The following is a 24,910-nucleotide window of genomic DNA, read 5'->3' on the forward strand; positions in this document are numbered from 1 at the left end:
GCACGTGGGATACATTTCTTAAATAGGTGCCCCCCACCCGCACACACATACAATATGCTCCTCTCTCCCTCCTCTATGACAGGGACACAAACACCCGTGGACATGATAGGAGATGAGATGACCTTGTGTGCTTTGCCGCTCAGTTTACCTGAAGTAAAAACCCGTGACACTCGGGCATGTAGGCTAACGTTAACAATACTAAGAGAACAACAAGTGCACAAGCATATTTAACTTACACTCAAGTCTCCATGCTGCCAGCCTAATTTTAGTCATTCCATCTATACAATTGCCTTTGGTGCGGTCTCTGAACGATGATGTAGCCTTTGAATGTCATCCAGGCACATGACAAGGAATGTAACGAGTAAACAACATCATGGGCTATGCATTCTGATAGAGATGACACTAGTAAAATCAGCAATAACATGCTGCTTGTGTTGTGGCGATGACTCCCAGCATCATTACTTGAGACCAACAAATCCTACTCAAGGGCGTTTTTGAACGATCACAAGAGTCTCAAACAAACTAGCCTAAAAGGGAGACAGACAGTCTGGCATGGAAAATATAAATTGGGGTATTTCTCTCACCTTTGCTGTTCCCTTCTTCTCTGTTCAGATGCATGGCTGTTGCTTTTTTCAGTAAAGCTGTATTCTTATATGTTTATTTTTAAGGAATAGCCTTCGTGTTGAAAACTGAAATTCCAATTTTGGTTTTTATTTATTGCCTTATTGTCTTGCTACTCAGCGAGTGCGCGTGGACGCGCGCGTACTTCAGCGTCCTCCCCGTATTTCGCTCGAGCAGGTAGGTAAATGTTGGTGCCTGAATCTATTTACTATCTCTCTCTCTCCAGTTCAGATGCGCTCAAAAGAGATGGTCGCAATAAGATTGCAGGGAGGAGACGGGCAGACGGGCGGGGTGACGTGAAAGCAGTCCGTGCAAAGTACTCGCAGCTGGAGTCAAAATCCGTGTTCGGACTGGAACCATACACTTTAATGTTGCCTATTTTTTAAAGGGACTTAATCGTCTCCAAATTGTACGCTCCTCGTTCGACCTAGTTAGATGTTAGTCTACAGTCACCATTATATCACCATCCTTATCCTCACCTCAATCACTATTATTATTATAATCCCTTCATTTCATAAGCATGTCCTTTGAGAATTCCAGAAACCGTCTCAGATGGCTACTACATATAGAGGGGGCGAGAGAGGGATTGATTCACCACAAAAAGAGACCTGGAAATGTGTGTGCCTTTGTGGCCTCATAAGTAACCAAACTGGAAATGTGCTAATATGTGTCTGTAGGTGTGTCGTCTCAGCCTGGTCTGGTTGGTAGTCTATGGGCGACAGGTTGTCAGTGACTCCCAACTGCAGGTGGAAAATTAATTGGGGTTCGTGTGTGAGAAACGGTTGCCTTTTCTCGCGCGCACATACTGTAGCCTAACATCCTTCACATTTTTTTTGTGTTAAGCGTTTCTTCATCCTCGATTCCTTGAGCCTGTTATTTTTAACACTCAATCTGTGTTCGCCATATGACTGTTATAGCCAATACGAAAAGTTGATTTACTCACCGCTCACGTCCACCCGTAGCAACATGACTGACATGGCTCACCAGCGGTCCCTAGTGTTGTAGAACATCGAATGGCAAACAGTACATTCAATAATTGTTATTTTATGAAGGACTATTAAAGTTTGGTGTAGCCTAATCTTATTTACCCATCTTCATTTGACCACATGCCAAGTATTTAATGACATGGGCTATCAATTACGCATTTAATTGATATTGATAAGTAGGCTAGCCCATATAACGTTGAGAAACATTCTTACTCTAATTTTACATTTAAAATGTTTCAAACAAAATGTGCTAAAGCAACTGGGTTGTAGGCCTACAAGGTGGTCTATGCATAAGCCTATACTTTCGTCTTACCCATCTTCCATTCCTTAACCTTGAGTGCTCAATAATAATGGAAGCCAATGACAACTCCATGAGATTGGAGTGTATATGCTGATCCTTGGAGCGATGCTGGCCATGTGCCTCTTCCTGTCTCATTGTAAGCCTTTTGGCTGCAAGATAATGCTTTCTCTGTCCCAGAACTCAGTTGTCTGTCTGGCATCTCTCTCTCTCTCTCTCTCTCTCACTGACACTGAGTGGACAAAACATTAGGAACACATTTCTATTATTGAGTTGCACACTTTTGCCCTCAGAACAGCCTCAATTCGTCGGGGCATTGACTTTACAAGGTGTTGAAATCGTTTCACAGTGATGCTGGCCCATGTTGACTCCAACGCTTACCACAGTTGTGTCAAGTTGACTGGGTGTCTTTTGGGTGGTGGACCATTCTTGAGAAACACAAGAAACTGCTTTGCTCAAGGGCAGAACACCACATTTTTCCACTTCTCCAACTCTGGGATTCCTACCAGCAACCTTTTGGTTATTGGCCAATCGCTCTTAACCACTAGACTAACTGCTGCCATTATAATGTTATTAACTTTATATTAAAATGTGTAATTTGCAACAATATTCAAGAAACATTTTATTTTGTAATATACAAACTTAAAATGATTGACCAGAATGACATTTACTCTCATGGGTGGCCAAAAATAACGATATTAAAGCCACACCCATAATAGGCCATGTCTCCTTAAAATAACATAGAATTACATTAAAAAAGACCCAGCATGAAAGTGAATAAAAAAACAATTGATGGTTAAATTAACCCATGTTTGGTAATTCAAACAACCCAACATGTTGGGTTATTAACGCAACGCAACTCAACTGGCTGGGTCAAAAGAACAGCATGTGGTCTGTCCAATATTTACCCAGCGCAGGGTTACTAAATAACCCAAATTGAGTTGTTTTTAACCCAGCATTTTTTAGAGTGTAGGTTACAGCCCACTCAGAGCTACACACTGGATCTCAAACAAATATTCCAAAACCCCTCTCTACATCTCTCGTAGGACTTGCTCCTTCCTTCCTTCCCTCTCTCTCTCTCGCTCTCTCTCTCTCCCATCATCTCTAGCATGAATATTAATTAGCCTGTCACACTCTCGCCTCCGAACTCAAGGCAACTCTTTCATCAACGCAACTTCAGCAATGAGGGTTTTCATTGACATTATGTCATTTTGCAGCTGCCAGCTTGCCCCAATACCAATCTGCTGGTAGACCTATAAAGTGCAGTTTTCAAAAGTCTTATGTCAATTTTACAGTAAATTAATTGTTGATGAATCAATGCCATTTACTGTACTGTAGATTACAAATAATGACAACAGAACCGTAACAGATTTAGATCACTTAGCTACATACAGTAGATATTCCTATCCATTTCAGCCATACTTGCTGGTACAATTTCTTCCACTTTCATAGCCCTGAGACACAATTCCTGCCTGTTATACACCATCAAATGAGGTAGATATCATTTCTCGAGCCATTTACACACCATACTCTCCCATTCCCCTAAAAAAGGGTGAATAATACAGCTATTGCAATTCCCCTTGAGAATGTAATTTCTCAACATATGAAATGTCATAGTAAATAAGCTAATTGATCACTAGGAAGGCAATTTAAGTCTTATGAAAGTGAAATGTATGGCACTGCCTGTGACAGTAGGCCTACGATAAATTGAATCTAGATTAATATAATGAAATTGATCTAAATAATGGTGGGGCATCTCCATCCCCTCTGGTCTGTGTGTGTTTGACAGTCCTTGACAGTAGATTCTCACCCTCCAGGCACTCACTTCTTTTGTAATCTATGCCCTGATTTGGTTGAGTGCCTCGATCTCCCCATCTCTAATCTCTCCCTCTTCCCCTCCCTTCTCTTCTTCCCATTTCTTATCGGTTTACCGTGTTCCTTGACTCCACCTGTATTAGCCATATTCCCCTGTGCAGCATACAAAGTACATAATAATAACATATTAGAATGATTATTAATAATTAATCATATGAATAATAATCATAGTACAAACATCTCCTTCTTGTAATTGTATTCAATTCTATGAAATGTAGTATACATTAAATGCATGCCGGCTTGCAGCTGCTCCATCCACTGGACATATGCTAACACTGTAGTAATCACGTAACAATGGGAGGTGTAAATAATGTGTCCTCTATACACAGTGTCTCTGCTTGCTTGTTTTCAAATGGGATCTGAGTGGTATCCATGAGAGTGGAGAAAGACAAACACTGCAGGTGGGAAATGGATCTCCTCCAAAGGAGACAATGCCAAGAAAGCAACAGGACACAAGGATAGACATGCCCATGTGAACTAGAGAATCTGGCTATTGGATGGACACATGGTTCCGTAGGAACGAGACAGGCTGACAGAGACAGCAAGATACTGAGATAGATTAATTTGGTGAAGCCCTCCCTCCATTGTTTCCTTGGTTACCACAGTCCAGGGGGCCTCTTCAGATTTCCTTGAGACTTGTTACGGTAGAATGAGGACAAACCACACACCAAAGACTGTCACACAAATAGAGAGAAAGAATCATAAGGCAACACAGGTAGCACAATCCCATTCATTTTTCAGACAGCAATATATACGAGAGGGATACATTTTTTCCTTTCTTATTTTGCCTCAAATTAATTATAAAATAGCTGTCAGTCTGTTTTACACCTTCAGTGCACATCCATATCCAAACTGATAACCCAACACCCACCATATCTACAGGGGAGGGAAGAGGGGTGGCGACATAAAAGTGCTTGGACGTGCATGTGTCCTCCTGAGAAGAGGGAATAACGGTCCAGGGAAGAACCAGCACAATATAATCTAGGTTACTATGATACAGGGTCATACAGGGTCTACAAATGTACCTTTCAGTAATGATAATGGCGATGGGCTTGCACAAATGTCAAGGGTGGGTTTTTATCTTTTTGATTTGATGACTTGACTCTGGCTGAGTGCTGTGAGTGAAGGGCCACTCTCAGAACCCTGGGTTGTATTAATTTAGCAGATTCTGTTGCGAAACGTTTTGTCTGTTGCAAAATGTTTTCTAACAGAAAACGTTTACACAAAATGGAAAACATTTTGCCCACAAAAAGGAGAGTTTCTATCATAAAATTCAGGCAGGCACCTAAACTGACACCTAGTCACAAAATGGTGCCAACATGGTGGCTGGGCAGCAAATTGTGTTTGGTGTGTAATCACCAATGTCACCAACCAGCTACATTTGCTGCAGCCAATGTTGACTCTTTCTCGGCACACAGCTTGAGTACATTGTTTCCAACCTCTGCCAACATCTTATGTTATCTTTGGTAATCCTGAATACACCCCAGATCAGCTCATAGTATCACTGTGATGAAATACTCATTGCATTCTTGGAAGAAGAATGCAATTCTAAAGCTTCTTCATGGATGAAGAGGGAAACACAATTTGGAAAGAGGTACAGAAGCTGTGCAAAACAGCCACAAAACCACAATAAAACATAGCATCAATACAGACAGAACATATTACAGTACAGTCATGTTGAGACAGATATACACTGAGTTAATATGATTTGACAGATTTATATATCATGATAGCAACATCTTAGTAAAAACAATAAAGAGAGTTCTATGACTTAACCTTGATAAGGCACTACTAAAAGTACACTTGAAATGATATTGAATGATTATTTTATTATAAATCAGACCTAAATGTAAATATTTACAGTAATTCATCTCAGGTAGAGGATATAAAAAAGGATGACCTATCAGAACACCCTCAACAGGTGCAGAGGGCAAACTCTGGTCTAGAACACACACACCGTTCTGTCTGACTCTAACTAACTCCTTAGGGCTTTGGCCAATGTGGGCTGTGTATGAGAGGAAAGTGACAGATTACCTGGCTCCAGTGTGGGCTGTGTATGAGAGGAAAGTGACAGATTACCTGGCTCCAGTGTGGGCTGTGTATGAGAGGAAGGTACCAGATTACCTGGCTCCAGTGTGGGCTGTGTATGAGAGGAAAGTGACAGATTACCTGGCTCCAGTGTGGGCTGTGTATGAGAGGAAAGTACCAGATTACCTGGCTCCAGTGTGGGCTGTGTATGAGAGGAAGGTACCAGATTACCTGGCTCCAGTGTGGGCTGTGTATGAGAGGAAGGTACCAGATTACCTGGCTCCAGTGTGGGCTGTGTATGAGAGGAAGGTACCAGATTACCTGGCTCCAGTGTGGGCTGTGTATGAGAGGAAGGTACCAGATTACCTGGCTCCAGTGTGGGCTGTGTATGAGAGGAAGGTACCAGATTACCTGGCTCCAGTGTGGGCTGTGTATGAGAGGAAGGTACCAGATTACCTGGCTCCAGTGTGGGCTGTGTATGAGAGGAAGGTACCAGATTACCTGGCTCCAGTGTGGGCTGTGTATGAGAGGAAGGTACCAGATTACCTGGCTCCAGTGTGGGCTGTGTATGAGAGGAAAGTGACAGATTACCTGGCTCCAGTGTGGGCTGTGTATGAGAGGAAGGTACCAGATTACCTAGCTCCAATGTCGGCTGTGTGTGATAGGAAAGAGACAAATTATCTGCCTCCATTGTGGGCTGTGTATGAGAGTGCAAGACTAGTTGTTCCATTGAGGCAGGAAGCTGAGAAGGAACTCTCTCACTCCCAGGAAGTAGACAACCTGTGCGATGCCAAAGAGGGGAGCAATGACCAGAGCACGGCAGTACGCCCCCTTCTGGAAAGCAGAGGGACACTCTTGGCGCAGAATCTTCCTGTTAGACAAGAGGGTCGTGATATAGTGGTGTATCTACAGTACCAGTCAAAAGTTTGGACACACTTACTCATTCAAGGGTTTTTCTTAATTTTTACTATTTTCTTAATGGTAAAATAATAGTGAAGACATCAAAACTATGAAATAACTCCCATGTAATCATTGTGTATCCAGAAAAGTGTTAAACAAATCAAAATATATTTTATATTTGAGATTCTTCAAAGTAGCCACCCTTTGCCTTGCTGACAGCTTTGCATACTCTTGGCATTCTCTCACCCAGCTTCATCTGGAATGCTTTTTTGAAGGAGTTCCCGCATATGCTGTGCACTTGTTGGCTGCTTTTCCTTCACTCTGTAGTCCAACCCATACAAAACCATCTCAATTGGGTTGAGGTTGGGCAAAGGGTGGCTATTTTGAAGAATCTAATATATAAAATATATTTTCATTTGTTTAACACTTTTTTGTTTACTACAAGATTCCATATGTATCACATTTCAGGTAAGACCCAGATGCAGACTTGGTCGAAGTAACAACAGTTTATTAATTTGAAAAGGGGCAGGCAAAAGGCAGGACAAGGGCAGACAGAGGTCAGTAATCCAGATAGGTGGGGCAAAGGTACAGGACGGCAGGCAGGCTCAGGGCAGACAAAAGTCATTAATCCAGAAAGGTGGGGCAAAGGTACAGGACGGCAGGCAGGCTCAGGGTCAGGGCAGGCAGAATGGTAAACACAGAGAAAACTAGGAAACAGGAACAATCGAGAGACAGGTAGGCTTGGTAGTCTTGACAAAACAAAACGAATTGGCAATAGACAAACGGAGAAAACAGGTATAAATACACAGGGGACAATGGGGAAGATGGGAGACACCTGGAGGTGAGTTGAGACAATCACAAAGACAGGTGAAACAGATCAGGGTGTGACAATAGGTATTATTTCATTTTTTTTATGTCTTCACTAATATTCTATAATGTAGAAAATAGTAAAAATAAAGAAAAACCCTTGAATGAGTAGGTGTGTCCAAACTTTTGACTGGCACTGTATATTCTAGCCTAAAATGCCTTCTCCGTTTATTTCATAGTACCAGTAGATGTTGTCATGTTCTACCATCAGATAATATTGATATAATCGAACAGAAAAGGCCTGTAAAAACCAGGAGGGAAGCAGTGGAAGAGTTAGAGTGAGAAGGAGAGGTTACCTGATGCAGTCAGTCACTCTGCTGTAGGTGTCCTCCTGACTTCTCTGTGTCATGGTCTGAATTCTGGTCTTAATCGCTGAAACACACTAACTGTATCAAATGGTTTACAGGAGACACGGCAGGCATAATCAAATCAAATCACATTTCATTTGTCACATGCGCCGAATACAACAGGTGTAGACCTTACCGTGAAATGGTTACGTACAAGCCCTTAACAAACAATGCAGTTTTAAGAAAAATAATCGTTAAGAAAAAAAATGTGAGCCTTTCTCTGACACCGACTGGTAAATAGGTCCTAGATGGCAGGAAGCTTGGCCCCAGTGATGTACTGGGCCGTACGCACTACCCTTTGTAGCCCCTTGCGGTCGGAGGCCGAGCAGTTGCCATACCAGGCGGTGATGCTCTTGATAGTGCAGCTGTATAACTTTTTGAGGATCTGAGGACCCATGCCAAATCTTTGGGGGAATGGGCATTGTCGTGCCCTCTTCACGACTGTCTTGGTGTGTTTGGACCATGATAGTGTGTTGGTGATGTGGACACCATGGAACTTGAAGCTCTCAACCCGCAACACTACAGCCCCATCGATGGGAATGGGGACATGCTCGGCCCTCCTTTTCTTGTAGTCCACAATCATCTCTTTGTCTTGATCACATTGAGGGAAAGGTTGTTGTCCTGGCAGCACACTTTCAGGTCTGATCTCTTCCCTATAGTCTGTCTCATTGTTGTCGGTGAACAGGCCTACCACCGTTGTGTCATCTGTAATCTTAATGATGGTGTTGGAGTTAGAGTTGTGCTTGGCCACGCAGTCATGGGTGAGCAGGGAGTACAGGAGGGAGGTGTTTAGTCCTAGGGTCCTTAGGTTAGTGATGGGCTTTAAGAGCACGATGATATTGAACACTGAAGTCTGTAGTCAATGAACAGCATTCTCACATAACTGTTAATTTAGTCCAGGATGGAAAGGATAGTATTGAGTGCAGTTGCGATTGCTGGGGCGGTTGGGGCGGTTTGCAAATTGTAGTGGGTCTAGGGTTTCTGGGCTGATGGTGTTGATGTGAGCCATGACCAGCCTTTCACAGCACTTCATGTCTACAGACGTGAGTGCTACAGGTCGGTAGTCATTTAGGCAGGTTACCTTGGTGTTCTTGGACACATGGACTATGGTGGTCTGTTTGAAACATGTAGGTATTACAGACTCGGTCAGGGACAGGTTGAAAATGTCAGTGAAGACACTTGCCAGTTGGTCAGCGCATGCTCGGAGTAGACGTCCTGGTAACCGTCTGGCCCTGCAGCCTTGTGAATGTTGACCTTTTTAAAGATCTTACTCATGTGCCTCCTGAGTGGAGCAGTGGTCTAAGGTACTGCATCGCAGTGCTAGAGTCATCACTACAGACCCTGGTTTAATCCTGGGCTGTATCAGAACTGCACAATTGGTAGTGTTTCCTCCAACACATTGGTGCAGATGGCTTCCGGGTTAAGCAGATGGGTGTTGGTGGGTCATATTTCAGAGGAGGCATGACTCAATCTTCGCCTCCCTAGCCCGTTGGGGAGTTGCACAAAGGAGACAAGATCAAAATTGGGAAGAAAAAGCAGGTAAGCGAGCGTGATCTAGAACAGCTGGTGCTCTCATCCATGCTTCAGTGTTGCTTGAATAGAAGTAATTTGGTTCATCTGGTAGGCTTGTGTCACTGGGCTTCCCTTTGTAGTCCGTAATAGTATGCAAGTCATGCCACATCTGACGAGCGTTGGAACCAGTTTAGTAGGATTCAATCTAAGTCCTGTATTTACACTTCACCTGTTTGATGGTTCATCTGAGGGCATAGTAGGATTTATTGTGTGTGTGTCGGGTTAGAGTCTGGCTCCTTGAAAGTGGCAGCTCTACCCTTTAGCTCAGTTCATCGCAATTCATGGCTTCTGGTTGGGGTATATACGTACGGTCCCTGTGGGGACAATGTCATTGATGCACTTATTGATGAAGCCGGTGACTGATGTGGTATACTCCTCAATGAAATCAGATAAGTCCCGGAATATATTCCAGTCTTTGCTAGCAAAACAGTCCTGTAGCTTAGCATCTGCGTCATCTGACCACCTCGGTATTGAGCGAGTCACTGGTACTTCCTGCTTTAGTTTTTTATTGGAATCAGGAGGATAGAATTATGGTTAGATTTGCCAAATGGAGGGCGAGGGAGAGCTTTGTACGTGTCTTTGTGTTTGGAGTAAAGGTAGTCTCCTGTTTTTTCACCTTTAAGTTTCTCTGCATTAAAGTCCTCGGCCACTAGGAGAGCGGCCTCTGAATGAGCATTTTCTTGTCTGCGTATGGCTTTACACAGCTCGTTGAGTGCGGTCTTAGTGCCAGCATTAGTTTGTGGTGGTAAATAGACAGCTACGAAAAGTATAGATGAAAACTCTCGTTAAATATTGTGGTCTACAGCTTATCACGAGACACTCTACCTCAGGTGAGCAAAACCTTGGGACTTCCTAAAAATGTGATTTTGATCACCAGCTGATATTGACAAATAGACACAAACCTCCACCCCTTGTCTTACTGGAGGCAGCTGTTCTGTCTTGCCGATTCAAGGCAAAACCATACAACTGCATACACACACACAACTGTCCTTACCATCCACAGGATTAACTCCCACAGCAACTGTACTGCCAGTGAAGCAGCCTGATGCAAAGGACACATAGAAGGGAGTGGGGCCATTAGCTCCACGGCCACCAAGACTTTTCAGATTGACAAACAGGGAAGTAGATTATGGAGAATGGCACGTCCCTAAGCGAACAGAGGAATGGTCCAACAAATGTGAATCATCTTAATTTGTTTGTGTTCTTGCAAGGCTTATATTGTGTCTCTGTGCAGGTTACCTCAGGAGTGTGGCCCCCAGGCCCTTGTAGAGCCCTGCGATGCCCTGGCTCCACAGCAGCTGAGCTGCATTGCTGTATGGGACCTCAACTCCACTGGGCCCCCAGGGGCCCAACTACAGCCTGGGACATCAGCTTCCTCTGAGCCTCTACGTGTGTCATAACACACACAACATCATCATTATCATCAGTGTGACATCATCAACCAGGGACAGAAAAGCAGGAATGCCTCAGGAGGTTGGAAAATAAAAATACATTTGGGGAATCACAGGAACACAAGGAAGAGTCACAAATGTGGTCAAGCAATAAAATAACAATTTTACATTGATACAAAAACAATGCTGGTTGTTACTGGTTCTAACTGATCAGATACCTGTGATCTGTTTGTGTTTGTTTGGCTCACAAGACATTGGTTGGTCATGAAACAGTGACTGGGAACAGGGGAACATCCAACCTCCTCTCTCCTTCTATACCCATCTCTCACCTATCCACCCTGCATCCTGTAACTGAATCTTTAGCATCTCCATGGGAGTGGTGATGATGACCTGCACCAAGAGATGGAGAGATGGAGAGACAAAGAGATGGAGAGACAAAGAGATGGAGAGAAAGAGATGGAGAGACAGAGAGATGGCGAGACAAAGAGATGGAGAGACAAAGAGATGGAGAGACAGAGAGACAAAGCGATGGAGAGACAAAGCGATGGAGAGACAGAGAGATGGAGAGACAGAGAGATGGAGAGACAAAGAGATGGAGAGACAAAGAGATGGAGAGACAGAGAGATGGAGAGACAAAGAGATGGAGAGACAAAGAGATGGAGAGACAAAAAGATGGAGAGACAGAGAGATGGAGAGACAGAGAGATGGAGAGACAAAGAGATGGAGAGACAAAGAGATGGAGAGACTGTGTGACTGTGTTTCAGAAGAGTTCAAACACCCAGGCATGACACACAACTAGTGTGCATAATTACTGTTGAGCCACAAGATGGTAGTAGAAAGCTGTCTGAGGCTGATACTTCAGCTGAGTTTACCTGACATGTTTTTTTTATATTTTATTTTTCATTTCACCTTTATTTAACCAGGTAGGCCTGTTGAGAACAAGTTCTCATTTACAATTGCGATCTGGCCAAGATAAAGCAAAGCAGTGCGACAAAAACAACAACACAGAGTTACACATGGGATAAACAAACGTACAGTCAATAACACAATGGAAAAATCTGTATACAGTGTGTGCAAATGAAGTAAGGAGGTAAGGCAATAAATATGCCAATAGTAGCGAAGTAATTACAATTTCGCAATTACACTGGAGTGCAGAGGAAGATGTGCAAGTAGAAATACTGATGTGCAAAATAGCAGAAAAACAAATACAGATATGGGATAAGGTAGGTAGTTGGTTGGATGGGCTTTTTACAGATGGGCTGTGTACAGCTGCAGCGATCAGTAAGCTGGATCGGTAGGATGGTCAGTTTTACGAGGGTATGTTTGGCAGCATGAGTGAAGGAGGCTTTGATGCGAAATAGGAAGCCGATTCTAGATTTAACTTTGGATTGGAGATGCTTAATGTGAGCTAGACACCTAGGTATTTATTGTTGTCCACATATTCTAGTTGTCCACCATTCAGGACCATTCAGAGTAGTGATGCTAGTCGTGCAGCGATCGATTGAAGAGCATGCATTTAGTTTTATTAGCATTTAAGAGCAGTTGGTGGTCACGGAAGGAGTGTTGTAGGCGTTTGGAGGTTTGTTAACACAGTGTCCAAAGAAGGGCCAGATGTATACAGAATGGTGTCGTCTGCGTAGAGGTGGATCGAAGAATCACCAGCAGCAAGAGCGACATCATTGATATATACCGAGAAAAGAGTCGGCCCTAGAATTTCACCCTGTGGCACCCCCATAGAGACTGTCAGAGGTCCAGACAACAGTCCCTCCAATTTGACAAACTGAGCTCTATCTGAGAAGTAGTTAGTGAACCAGGTGAGGCAATCATTACAGAAACCAAGGCTGTTGAGTCTGCCGATAAGAATACGGTGATTGACACAGTCAAAAGCCTTGGCCAGGTCGATGAAGACGGATGCACAGTAGTCTTTTATCGATGGCAGTTATGATATAGTTTAGGACCTTGAGCGTGGCTGAGGTGCGCCCGTGACCAGCTCGGAAACCAGATTGCATAGCGGAGAAGGTACGGTGGGATTCGAAATGGTTGGTGATCTGTTTGTTCACTTGGCTTTCGAAGACTTTAGAAAGGCAGGGCAGGATGGATATAGGTCTGCAACAGTTTAGGTCTAGAGTGTCTGCCCCTTTTGAAGAGGGGGATGACCACGGCCGCTTTCCAATCTTTAGGAATCTCAGATGATAAGAAAGAGAGGTTGAACAGACTAGGAATAGGGGTAACAACAATGGAGGCGGATAATTTTAGGAAGAGAGGGTCCAGATTGTCTAGCCCAGCTGATTTGTAGGGATCCAGATTGTGCAGCTCTTTTAGAACATCAGCTGTCTGGACCAGCACCACAACTCACCAGCATCTCCCTCAGCAGGGTGAGCTTCTGACTGAGAGAGAAAACAAATGTCATAATTATTTTAGTTAATGACTTTGCTAATTTCTCTGGATGGTCTGGTGCTATCTCAAGTGTTTTACACACATTAAACAACATGCATACAACTTAAAACTCCCTGTTTCTACATGCAAAGGACATGACCATAAACATGCATAAAGCAATAAACATAACATTAATGATACACATGGAGAAACATACATAAACATACACACACACACGCACACACACACACAGTCTTAGAAACATGTTAATAATTCACGAGCGCTGGTCACTCAATAATTTATCAGCCATGTTCTTGGTCCCCATGGAAATGTTGGGGGACGCTAAAGATAGCCCAGGTATGTCATGCGGATAATGCTGCAGGGGCCTATGGGATCGGTCCTATCATCCATGCTGTATGTTTACAAAATATTTATACCTCTAATGTATTACCACTAGATCCCAGCACATGGTGAAGATATTATTAGAATCCTATTTGTGATATGTATATCAAATCCAAACAAGAAGTTAGTTAAAGCTGATATAGTATACACTACACCTTTCAAGTACATCTATTCAAAGAGATCAGAGTGGGCTCGAGGTTGGTGCACCAGTCAGTTACGACTGGTGTATGATTGTATTTGACAGGTAGGTGTTTGAAATAGGCCTCTGAGCACTACTCACCCATCCTTGGACAGGTGTTGGCTAAGGAAGTCAATGGCAGCTAGGTTGATGTCCTTCTCTGGAGTGACCAGAGTCAGTTTCACAGCAGCACCTAATGGCCAAAGAAATAGAGAGACACAGAGTCAAAAACAAAGAACATGCTCAAACACACACACACACACACACAATCTTGTCCTACCTCTGTACATGCCAAAGTATCCCTCTGATCGGATGGTCTTGATAAGGCAATGTGACCTGTGGAGTGAACATTAATAAGGATTGCTGTGCAAAGACCTCAGAGAATCAACCAGATTCTACAAGGTAAGCAGATACTACAAGCAAACTACATGTTTGTTTTAGAATAAATTCACCCAGCTGGAGGTAAGTTAGGTGGAGCTGCAACAACAGGTGATTACACTCCAGTCAGCACAGACCCAGACAACAGTCCAGCACAACAACACCCCCTTATCCAGACCTGGAGAGCTGGAGGAGGAGAGAGATATATCTGCACTCTGAGACAACATCAACAGGAGAAAAAGCAGGAGCAGGAGAAGAACAGAGCACTCGAGGGGAGGATCAGACTACTGGAGGAGAGGGTGAGGGGGATGTCGTGTGACAGAGAACAACCCACTAGAGACGTGGCCACCCCCGCAGGGAAGCAGGCAGAACAACCAACCTCAGCTCCCAACAAAAGTCTTGACACCACAGCAGAACAGTCCACCCCAGACCCTGACCACGTCTACATCACAGCTGAACAGACAAATGAAGAACCCCAAGCCTCGGGGATCTTACCCCCTCTGAGCACCCCCACTGTCAGCCACCCTGATAGCCCTCCTGACAACTCCCCCACAACCACTGAGGACATACACAAGACATAGATTGTCCTCCTTATGGACTCAAACGGGAAATATATACAAGAAAAAAACTTTTTCCCAAACACAGTGTGTCTAAACCCTGGTGTCCAAACACCCAACGCGCCCTAGAGATTCTGTCTGAGGACCAACTAGGTTCACCTAGCCACATAATAATACACACAGGCACAAACGACCTGAGAGCACAGCAGGAAAGAGTGGCCACAGCACTCAAGGGAGTGATTGAAAAAGCTTCTTCTACTTTCCCTAATTCACAAGTGGTTATATACACCATGCTACCACAAAAGGACTTCCACCCTGCGACCATACAGCAGATAAAAGCAAGTTTTTCCCGTGACTGTGGCTCAAAAGCAAATTTTTACCTGGCCCACCCTGAACTTGGACTGCCTTTATGACCAGGTCCACCTAGACAAGGCGGCAGTGCCCACCTTCACCCGGACCGTAAAGGACATTGCTCTCAAACGCAGCCCCAACACTTCACACAGGAGCAACAGATCAATAGACACCCCATCCCACTCCAGCGAGACACTCTCCCAGACCTGTGGAACCCCTCCCCAAGACCTACACATAGAGGACCCACATCCAGACCACAACATCACCAGCCACATCCACACCCCCACCCCAACCAATCAACACTCCCTCAAGTCAACATGCACACACCGCATTTAGGACCTCTCAGATCAGTCAGCCCACTGTCAGAGAAAAATCACAGTCTACTTCAACAGAGCAGTACTCAATCATGAGGCATCAAAGCCAAAGGTACTGAGTAATATTAAGAAATGCTATCGATGGAAGGAATGTAGTGTGGAAACCTACCAAAAAACAATTAGACAACAACAAATTAAATCCCTTTTAGACAACTTCCTGGACAAAACGTTCCACTGTAATAGTGAAGGTATAAACTTGGCAGTAGAAAATCTTAAGAGTATATTTGACCTCTCAGCTTCCCTATCAAATCTAAAAAATCTCAAATAGAAAACTGAAGACAATGAACAACAAAGACAAATGGTTTGATGAAGAATGCAAAAACCTAAGAAAGAAATTGAGAAACCTGTCCATCCAAAAACATAGAGACCCAGAAAACCTGAGTCTACGCCTTCACTATGGTGAATCACTAAAACAATACAGAAATACTCTATGGAAGAAGAAGGAACAGCACATCAGAAATCAGCTCAATGTTATTGAAGAATCCATAGACTCTAACCCCTTCTGGTAAAATTGGAAAACACTAAACAAACAACAACACAAAGAATTATCTATCCAAAATGGAGATGTATGGGTAAACCACTTCTCCAATCTTTTTGGCTCTATAAACAAAGAACAAACAGCAAAAATATATGCATGATCAAATACAAATCTTAGAACCCACTGGATTCTCCAATTGCCTTGAATGAAAATAAAAACTCTCCAACCCAAAAAGGCCTGTGGTGTTGATGGTATCCTCAATGAAATGATAAAATATACAGACAACAAATTCCAATTGGTTATACTAAAACTCTTTATCATCAACCTTAGCTCTGGCATCTTCCCCAATATTTGGAACCAAGGACTGATCACCCCAATCCACAAAAGTGGAGACAAATTTGACGCCAATAGCCGCCGTGGGATATGCGTCAACAGCAACCTTGGGAAAATCCTCTGCATTGTCATTAACAGCAGACACGTACATTTCCTCAGTGAAAACAATGTACTGAGCAAATGTCAAATTGGCTTTTTACCAAATCATTGTACGACAGACCACGTATTCACCCTGCACACCCTAATTGACAAACAAACAAAACAAAACTTCTCATGCTTTGTTGATTTCAACAAAGCCTTTTACTCAATTTGATATGAGAGTCTGTTATACAAATTATAAAATCCATGAACACAAACAACAAGTGTGCGGTTAAAATAGGCAAAAAACACACATTTCTTCCCACAGGGCCATGGGGTGAGACAGGGATGCAGCCACACCCTCTTAAACATATATATCAACGAATTGGCGAGGGCACTAGAACAGTCTGCTGCACCCGGCCTCACACTACTAGAATCTGAAGTCAAATGTCCACTGTTTGCTGATGATCGGGTGCTTGTCACCAACCAAGGAGGGCCTACAGCAGCACCTAGATCTTCTGCACAGATTCAGACAGACTTGGGCCCTGACAGTAAATCTCAGTAAGACCAAAATAATGGTGTTCCAAAAAAGGTCCAGTCACCAGGACCACAAATACAAATTGAAGCTAGACACCGTTGCCCTAGAGCACACAAAAAACTACACATACCTTGGCCTAAACATCAGCGCCACAGGTAACTTCCACAAAGCTGTGAACGATCTGAGAGACAAGGCAAGAAGAACATAAAAGGACATACCAATTAGCATCTGGCTAAAAATACTTGAATCAGTTATAGAACCCATTGCCCTTTATGATTGTGAGGTCTGGGGTGCACTCACCAACCAATAATTCACAAAATGGGACAAACACCAAATTGAGACTGCATGCAGAATTCTGCAAAAATATCCTGTGTACAACTTAGAACACCAAATAATGCATGCAGAGCAGAATTAGGCTGATACCCACTAATCATCAAAATCCAGAAAAGAGCTGTTAAATTCTACAACCACCTAAAAAGAAGCGATTCCCAAACCCTCCATAACAAATCCATCACCTCCAGAGAGATGAACCTGGAAAAGAGTCCCCTAAGCAAGCTGGTCCTGGGGCTCTGTACACAAACAGAAACAGACCCCACAGAGCCCACAGAACGCAACACAATTAGACCCAACCAAATCATGAGAAAACAACAAGATAATTACTTGACACATTGGAATGAATTAACCAAAAAACAGAGCAAACTAGAATGCTATTTGACCCTAAACAGAGAGTCCACAGTAGCAGAATACCTGACCACTGTGACTGACACAAACTTAAGGAAAGCTTTGACAATGTACAGACTCAGTGAGCATAGCCTTGCTATTGAGAAAGGCCACCGTAGGCCGACCTTAACCATTTGCATATCGTTACAACACCGGATATATACATGATATGAAATTTGTAATGTCTTTATTATTTTGGAACTTCTGTGAGTGTAATGTTTACTGTTCATTTTTATTGTTTATTTAACTTTTGTATATTATCTACTTCACTTGCTTTGGCAATGTTAACATATGTTTCCCATGCCAATAAAGCTAATTGAATTGAATTGAATTGAATTGAAAGAGAGAAGGGTGAGAAGGTATCAAAAAGGTGACATTGACCAACAATAACAAAAGAGAAAAACAAGAATGAGAAAGAGGGATAATGGTGGAGGAATTAGTGCAAGATTCAACCTAAAACATAATTTAAAACATTTGATAAAAATGTGGATTGTATTTATCATCATTAGTCATTTAGGTCAACATTGGATCATTCAGAGATCCTCACTGAACTTCTGGAGAGAGTTTGCTGCACTGAAAGTAAAGCGGCTGAATAATTTTGCACGCCCAATTTTTCAGTTTTTGATTTGTTAAAAAAGTTTGAAATATCCAATAAATGTCGTTCCACTTCATGATTGTGTCCCACTTGTTGTTGATTCTTCACAAAAAAATACAGTTTTATATCTTTATGTTTGAAGCCTGAAATGTGGCAAAAGGTCGCAAAGTTCAAGGGGGCCGAATACTTTCGCAAGGCACTGTACATTGTGTGCAAAAGGCATGAGGAGGTAGGCGAATAATTACAATTTTGCAGATTAACACTGGAGTGATAAATGATCAGATGGTCATGTACAGGTAGAGATACTGGTGTGCAAAAGAGCAGAAAAGTAAATAAATAAAAACAGTGTGGGGATGAGGTAGGTGAAAATGGGTGGGCTATTTACCAATAGACTATGTACAGCTGCAGCGATCGGTTAGCTGCTCAGATAGCACATGTTTGAAGTTGGTGAGGGAGATAAAAGTCTCCAACTTCAGGGATTTTTGCAATTCGTTCCAGTCACAGGCAGCAGAGTACTGGAACGAAAGGCGGCCAAATGAGGTGTTGGCTTTAGGGATGATCAGTGAGATACACCTGCTGGAGCGCGTGAACTGAGATAAGGCGGAGCTTTACCTAGCATGGACTTGTAGATGACCTGGAGCCAGTGGGTCTGGCGACGAATATGTAGCGAGGGCCAGCCGACTAGAGCATACAAGTCGCAGTGGTGGGTGGTATAAGGTGCTTTAGTGACAAAACGGATGGCACTGTGATAAACTGCATCCAGTTTGCTGAGTAGAGTGTTGGAAGCAATTTTGTAGATGACATCGCCGAAGTCGAGGATCGGTAGGATAGTCAGTTTTACTAGGGTAAGTTTGGCGGCGTGAGTGAAGGAGGCTTTGTTGCGGAATAGAAAACAGACTCTTGATTTGATTTTCGATTGGAGATGTTTGATATGAATCTGGAAGGAGAGTTTACAGTCTAGCCAGACACCTAGGTACTTATAGATGTCCACATATTCAAGGTCGGAACCATCCAGGGTGGTGATGCTCGTCGGGCATGCGGGTACAGGCAGCGATCGGTTGAAAAGCATGCATTTGGTTTTACTAGCGTTTAAGAGCAGTTGGAGGCCACGGAAGGAATGTTGTATGGCATTGAAGCTCGTTTGGAGGTTAGATAGCACAGTGTCCAAGGACGGGCCGGAAGTATATAGAATGGTGTCGTCTGCGTAGAGGTGGATCAGGGAATCGCCCGCAGCAAGAGCAACATCATTGATATATACAGAGAAAAGAGTCGGCCCGAGAATTGAACCCTGTGGCACCCCCATAGAGACTGCCAGAGGACCGGACAGCATGCCCTCCGATTTGACACACTGAACTCTGTCTGCAAAGTAATTGGTGAACCAGGCAAGGCAGTCATCCGAAAAACCGAGGCTACTGAGTCTGCCGATAAGAATATGGTGATTGACAGAGTCGAAAGCCTTGGCAAGGTCGATGGAGACGGCTGCACAGTACTGTCTTTTATCGATGGCGGTTATGATATCGTTTAGTACCTTGAGTGTGGCTGAGGTGCACCCGTGACCGGCTCGGAAACCAGATTGCACAGCGGAGAAGGCACGGTGGGATTCGAGATGGTCAGTGACCTGTTTGTTGACTTGGCTTTCGAAGACCTTAGATAGGCAGGGCAGGATGGATATAGGTCTGTAACAGTTTGGGTCCAGGGTGTCTCCCCCTTTGAAGAGGGGGAAGACTGCGGCAGCTTTCCAATTCTTGGGGATCTCAGACAATATGAAAGAGAGGTTGAACAGGCTGGTAATAGGGGTTGCGACAATGGCGGCGGATAGTTTCAGAAATAGAGGGTCCAGATTGTCAAGCCCAGCTGATTTGTACGGGTCCAGGTTTTGCAGCTCTTTCAGAACATCTGCTATCTGGATTTGGGTAAAGGAGAACCTGGAAGGGCTTGGGCGAGAAGCTGCGGGGGGGCGGAGCTGTTGGCCGAGGTTGGAGTAGCCAGGCGGAAGGCATGGCCAGCCGTTGAGAAATGCTTGTTGAAGTTTTCAATAATCATGGATTTATCGGTGGTGACCGTGTTACCTAGCCTCAGTGCAGTGGGCAGCTGAGAGGAGGTGCTCTTGTTCTCCATGGACTTCATAGTGTCCCAGAACTTTTTGGAGTTGGAGCTACAGGATGCAAACTTCTGCCTGAAGAAGCTGGCCTTAGCTTTCCTGACTGACTGCGTGTATTGGTTCCTGACTTCCCTGAACAGTTGCATATCGCGGGGACTATTCGATGCTATTGCAGTCCGCCACAGGATGTTTTTGTGCTGGTCGAGGGCAGTCAGGTCTGGAGTGAACCAAGGGCTGTATCTGTTCTTAGTTCTGCATTTTTTGAACGGAGCATGCTTATCTAAAATGGTGAGGAAGTTACTTTTAAAGGATGACCAGGCATCCTCAACTGACGGGATGAGGTCAATGTCCTTCCAGGATACCCGGGCCAGGTCGATTAGAAAGGCCTGCTCACAGAAGTGTTTTAGGGAGCGTTTGACAGTGAAGAGGGGTGGTCATTTGACTGCGGCTCCATAGCGGATACAGGCAATGAGGCAGTGATCGCTGAGATCCTGGTTGAAGACAGCGGAGGTGTATTTGGAGGGCCAGTTGGTCAGGATGACGTCTATGAGGGTGCCCTTGTTTACAGAGTTAGGTTTGTACCTGGTGGGTTCCTTGATGATTTTTGTGAGATTGAGGGCATCTAGCTTAGATTGTAGGACTGCGGGGTGTTAAGCATATCCCAGTTTAGGTCACCTAAAAGAACAAACTCTGAAGCTAGATGGGGGGCGATCAATTCACAAATGGTGTCCAGCCACAGCTGGGAGCTGAGGGGGGTCGGTAGCAGGCGGCAACAGTGAGAGACTTATTTCTGGAGAGAGTAATTTTCAAAATTAGTAGTTTGAACTGTTTGGATATGGACCTGGAAAGTATGACATTACTTTGCAGGCTATCTCTGTAGTAGACTGCAACTCCTCCCCCTTTGGCAGTTCTATCTTGACGGAAGATGTTATAGTTGGGTATGGAAATCTCGGAATTTTTGGTAGCCGTCCTGAGCCAGGACTCAGACACGGCAAGGACATCAGGGTTAGCAGAGTGTGCTAAAGCAGTGAGTAAAACAAACTTAGGGAGGAGGCTTCTGATGTTGACATGCATGAAACCAAGGCTTTTTCGATCACAGAAGTCAACAAATGAGGGTGCCTGGGGACATGCAGGGCCTGGGTTTACCTCCACATCACGCGCGGAACAGAGGAGTAGTATGAGGGTGCGGCTAAAGGCTATCAAAACTGGTCGCCTAGAGCATTGGGGACAGAGAATAAGAGGAGCAGGTTTCTGGGCATGGTAGAATATATTCAGGGCATAATGCGCAGACAGGGGTATGGTGGGGTGCGGGTACAGCGGATATGGGTGTATATCTGTTTGAGGTCTAGTCTGTCAGCTCACACCTCTCTTTGCAGGTTTGTAACAACATACATTTGACCAAATATTTCACTTTGTTGTCTTTATAAAATGATATTCTGTGCTGTGCAAAAACCTTGGTCATAGAATAGTACCTAAGAGAAGCCACAGGAGTGGTCTGTCTACTCAATGTCTGATTTCATGTATATGTACAGTACGAGCTCATGTATTTTTCATTGCCAGGAATGGATTACATGTGGTAATGGAGAGACTTACCACATCTAGTTTGTCAATACATCATGAATAGATACATCCACATAACACTATGCCTTGCACATTCAGATTTGAGTGTTATGATTGTCAGGTAAACCTGACTTAACATTGTTCACCCATTAACTACACATCATTGCTCACCCGGTGAACCTTCCACATAAATGTATTTGGGGATCAGGGGATCAAGACATGATACTTATGTTTTCCTAGCTGCATTTCAGGGCTCATCACATAGATGCTGAGTGCAACTGCTGAGGCTACTTATTTCTACTTGGTGAAGCTGAACCCTGTTGCTCACCATTACACATTTCAGGTGAAGTGTATCATGATATAGCGAAATCTATGATATTGATATTGCAATATCTATTGCTATTGACATCACTTTGAGCCCTAAAGTTCATATTTTCAAATTAAGAGTGACAAAAACTGAAAACCTAGGAAAGCCATATACCTGGGTTACAATTCCTCTGTGTTACAATTCCTCTGTGTTACAATTCCTCTGTGTTACATTTGTATGTCTGTGCATATTTTACAGTATGCCTGTAATTCTGCATTCTGTAATAATGAGTGGTTATGTTCAAAAGCCTAACTGTATACTAATTGTATGCATATTATCTATCTACGTTAAATTATACATAGCCTACTCATCTAACCTCCGGTCTCCATAGAGTTGCATAGTATGTTGAATCGAATCCTCATTCAAACTGTCATGTTCCATTAACAGCAGGGGCATCCATCCTCTCCCCTTTGGCCTCTCTCCCCATGCTTCTCTTGTGATGTCATAAGGATAGCCTGGCACCAGCTTTGTTCCAGAGCATGTCTCTATTTTCACAATGATTTCATCAGTGACCCTCAATGATTAACAATTATACTGAAATGGACGTGGCAGATAACAATATTATAATTGCAATTTGTGATGAACTGACCTACCATCCTCATGGACCAGCTGTTCAAGCCTATACGGTACCTGCAGGCCTCCTTACATCCCCTGCCCCGCGAATAACAGGATTCCCTGCTATATCATTACACTCAATAAATTGGCCTGGTGGATCAGTGGTCAATTAAACCAACATCTATTGGTTGTAAGTGAGAAGGGGAGGACACGGTGTGTGTTGTGTTGGCGAGAGGGAGGGAGCTTAGTGATGAGCAGAGGCAAATAAATGCACAACCTCTATTGGCTTAGAATTGTTGTTGCACCCTCAAAGTTCACATCACTGTGTCACCTGCAATACTCTCAGCTTCTTCTATGTATCCTATGTTTTTCTCAGCTTCTTCTATGTCTATCCTATGAAAAACATGTACTATGTACGGCTGACCCACTGTCCAAATGTCCCAGTTACTAGTTGTAAAGGGCTGACCCGTTGCCAGTTGAGAGCTGAGAAAATGTCAACCCCAGATCATTTGAGTATACATTTCAGGATTTGAACATTTCTTTCCAACCTTCCCAGTCGTATCATACTGATTACAGAAAGAGATTCAGTCTCTAGTTGCGTAATCACTTTATTTTTGCAACACTTTTGAAATACATTGTATACTAAGTTTCAGTACCATGTTCTTGTCTATTATCAGAACATTTGGGCAAAATCATTTTTGAGAATATGACATTTTTTTAACCAAAAGCAGTAATTGAGTGCAGTGTAGTTGTTTGGATTGTTGTCCTTTCAGTTTGGCTAGTAACCACCTTTTTTTAGGTTCAGTAGTTCTTGGGGAGTCCTTGGGGTCTGAATCGGTTGGGGTCCCCTCCATTACGTCCCCAGCGGTTAGCCTCCTGGTCAGCTGCTGAGTCCTCATGTCCTCGACCACTGGAACCCTGAACCATCTCCCGGCCATCACTGAGAGAGGAGAAATATTACATAAGTCACACAACAACCACAGTGAACCAATAATTGTCAAATTGTCTTTCTGACCAGACATTTTTATTTATTTATTTTTTTACAAAATGTGGCATAAAGAACTAAATGGAGAAAGTTTTGATCAGATAATTTGATGAGCAACTGAACCACATTATAAGCGTCTCTCAGATATTTGAGAATCACCCACCTGATGACTGTTGCTGCCCACCTGCCCCCTGGTCCTCTCCTGGCAGCATCATAGTTGCCCCGAGCGTGGAAGTACTTGTCTGAGTTTTTCCAGTTGGCGTCCTTCATGTCGCCATATGCACGCCACATGTCTCTAGCACCTGCAGGGTCAGGTGGACACGGATGTTGAGTTTGACACTTACAAGGAACTTTGCAACATTTCAAACCACTAGCCTCAAGAAACAACAATGACTTTAAAGGAGTCCTCGAATACAGTACATTGTTTCTCTTGAATGATTAGTTACTCTTGAATGATTTGTTATTCTTGAATGATTTGTTACTCTTGATTTGTGTATCTATTTCTGTCAACAATGAAGAAATAATGATTAAAGTGTATAAACGGACCTCGAGCAGCTTCACCAGGGAAGTGGTACCACTGAGCTTGAGCCCCCACAATAAGGGTCAGAACAAGTCCAGCTAGAAGCAGCTTCATACTTGCAGATGTGACAGACTAAAAGAAACATGGAGAGAGAGAACGTAGGCTACTATATGAATTGCTAACATATTTACAGATAATTTATTACATTTAAACTGTGACCGCCTCATATAACAGAGTTATCTCTTACCTTTCAGCTCCTTAGTTAGTTAGTCAATCAGGCAGTTTGATCTCCCTTGTGTTTTGTGTTGGTTTATGGTCCGCAGCTTGTTCTTATATTCCACTCAGAACAAGGAGGAGTTTAGTTTTGCAAAAGCTGGAATTCCCGAACTTCGTCCTCCCGAATTATTACACTCAGAAATGTCTGTCCGCTACACAAGATGAGGTCATTACAAAATTAGATTACCTGCTCTGAAGTCTTGGGCAATAAGGAGGATACTCCTCAATTGTGTAACTCGGCCTACTGCTTTAAAAACCAAGATATCAAATGGGATGTGTCAGCATTAATAAGACTAATGGGGG

General features: G+C 43.5%; 2 protein-coding genes and 1 pseudogene across 2 annotated transcripts in view; all 3 read right to left on the bottom strand.

Annotated features, from left to right (window-relative positions):
• The window catches only part of LOC135557993 (synaptotagmin-7-like), a 139,293-nt gene extending 138,434 nt beyond the window's left edge, over positions 1-859 (bottom strand). The window contains exon 1 of the mRNA XM_064991757.1: positions 585-859. Coding sequence (XP_064847829.1) covers positions 585-618 — 34 coding nt within the window. The 5' untranslated portion in view covers positions 619-859. The remainder of the gene's footprint in view (positions 1-584) is intronic.
• A 5,666-nt stretch (positions 860-6,525) lies between these two features.
• LOC135552819 (mitochondrial glutamate carrier 1-like) lies at positions 6,526-14,446 on the bottom strand (annotated as a pseudogene).
• Positions 14,447-23,416: 8,970 nt separating this feature from the next.
• LOC135558070 (serum amyloid A-5 protein-like) lies at positions 23,417-24,686 on the bottom strand. Its single transcript, XM_064991824.1, has 4 exons — positions 24,579-24,686; positions 24,358-24,463; positions 23,975-24,113; positions 23,417-23,766 (listed from the first exon to the last, which is right to left on the bottom strand). The coding sequence occupies exons 2-4, from the start codon at positions 24,443-24,445 to the stop codon at positions 23,628-23,630; spliced, it is 366 nt and encodes a 121-aa protein (XP_064847896.1). The 5' UTR covers positions 24,446-24,463; positions 24,579-24,686; the 3' UTR covers positions 23,417-23,627.
• Positions 24,687-24,910: the final 224 nt, after the last annotated feature.

Source organism: Oncorhynchus masou, chromosome 2 (genome assembly GCF_036934945.1).
Source record: "Oncorhynchus masou masou isolate Uvic2021 chromosome 2, UVic_Omas_1.1, whole genome shotgun sequence".
NCBI classification, from domain to species: domain Eukaryota; kingdom Metazoa; phylum Chordata; class Actinopteri; order Salmoniformes; family Salmonidae; genus Oncorhynchus; species Oncorhynchus masou.

What these genes read in the sequence shown, in the direction of transcription:
- LOC135558070 (XM_064991824.1), bottom strand. Translation starts at nt 24,445, where the DNA reads ATGAAGCTGCTTCTAGCTGGACTTGTTCTGACCCTTATTGTGGGGGCT. An exon ending in CCCTGGTGAAGCTGCTCGAG is followed by an intron (nt 24,114 to 24,357) that starts GTCCGTTTATAC and finishes CTGACCCTGCAG; the next exon opens with GTGCTAGAGACATGTGGCGT. An exon ending in TGGGCAGCAACAGTCATCAG is followed by an intron (nt 23,767 to 23,974) that starts GTGGGTGATTCT and finishes CTCCTCTCTCAG; the next exon opens with TGATGGCCGGGAGATGGTTC.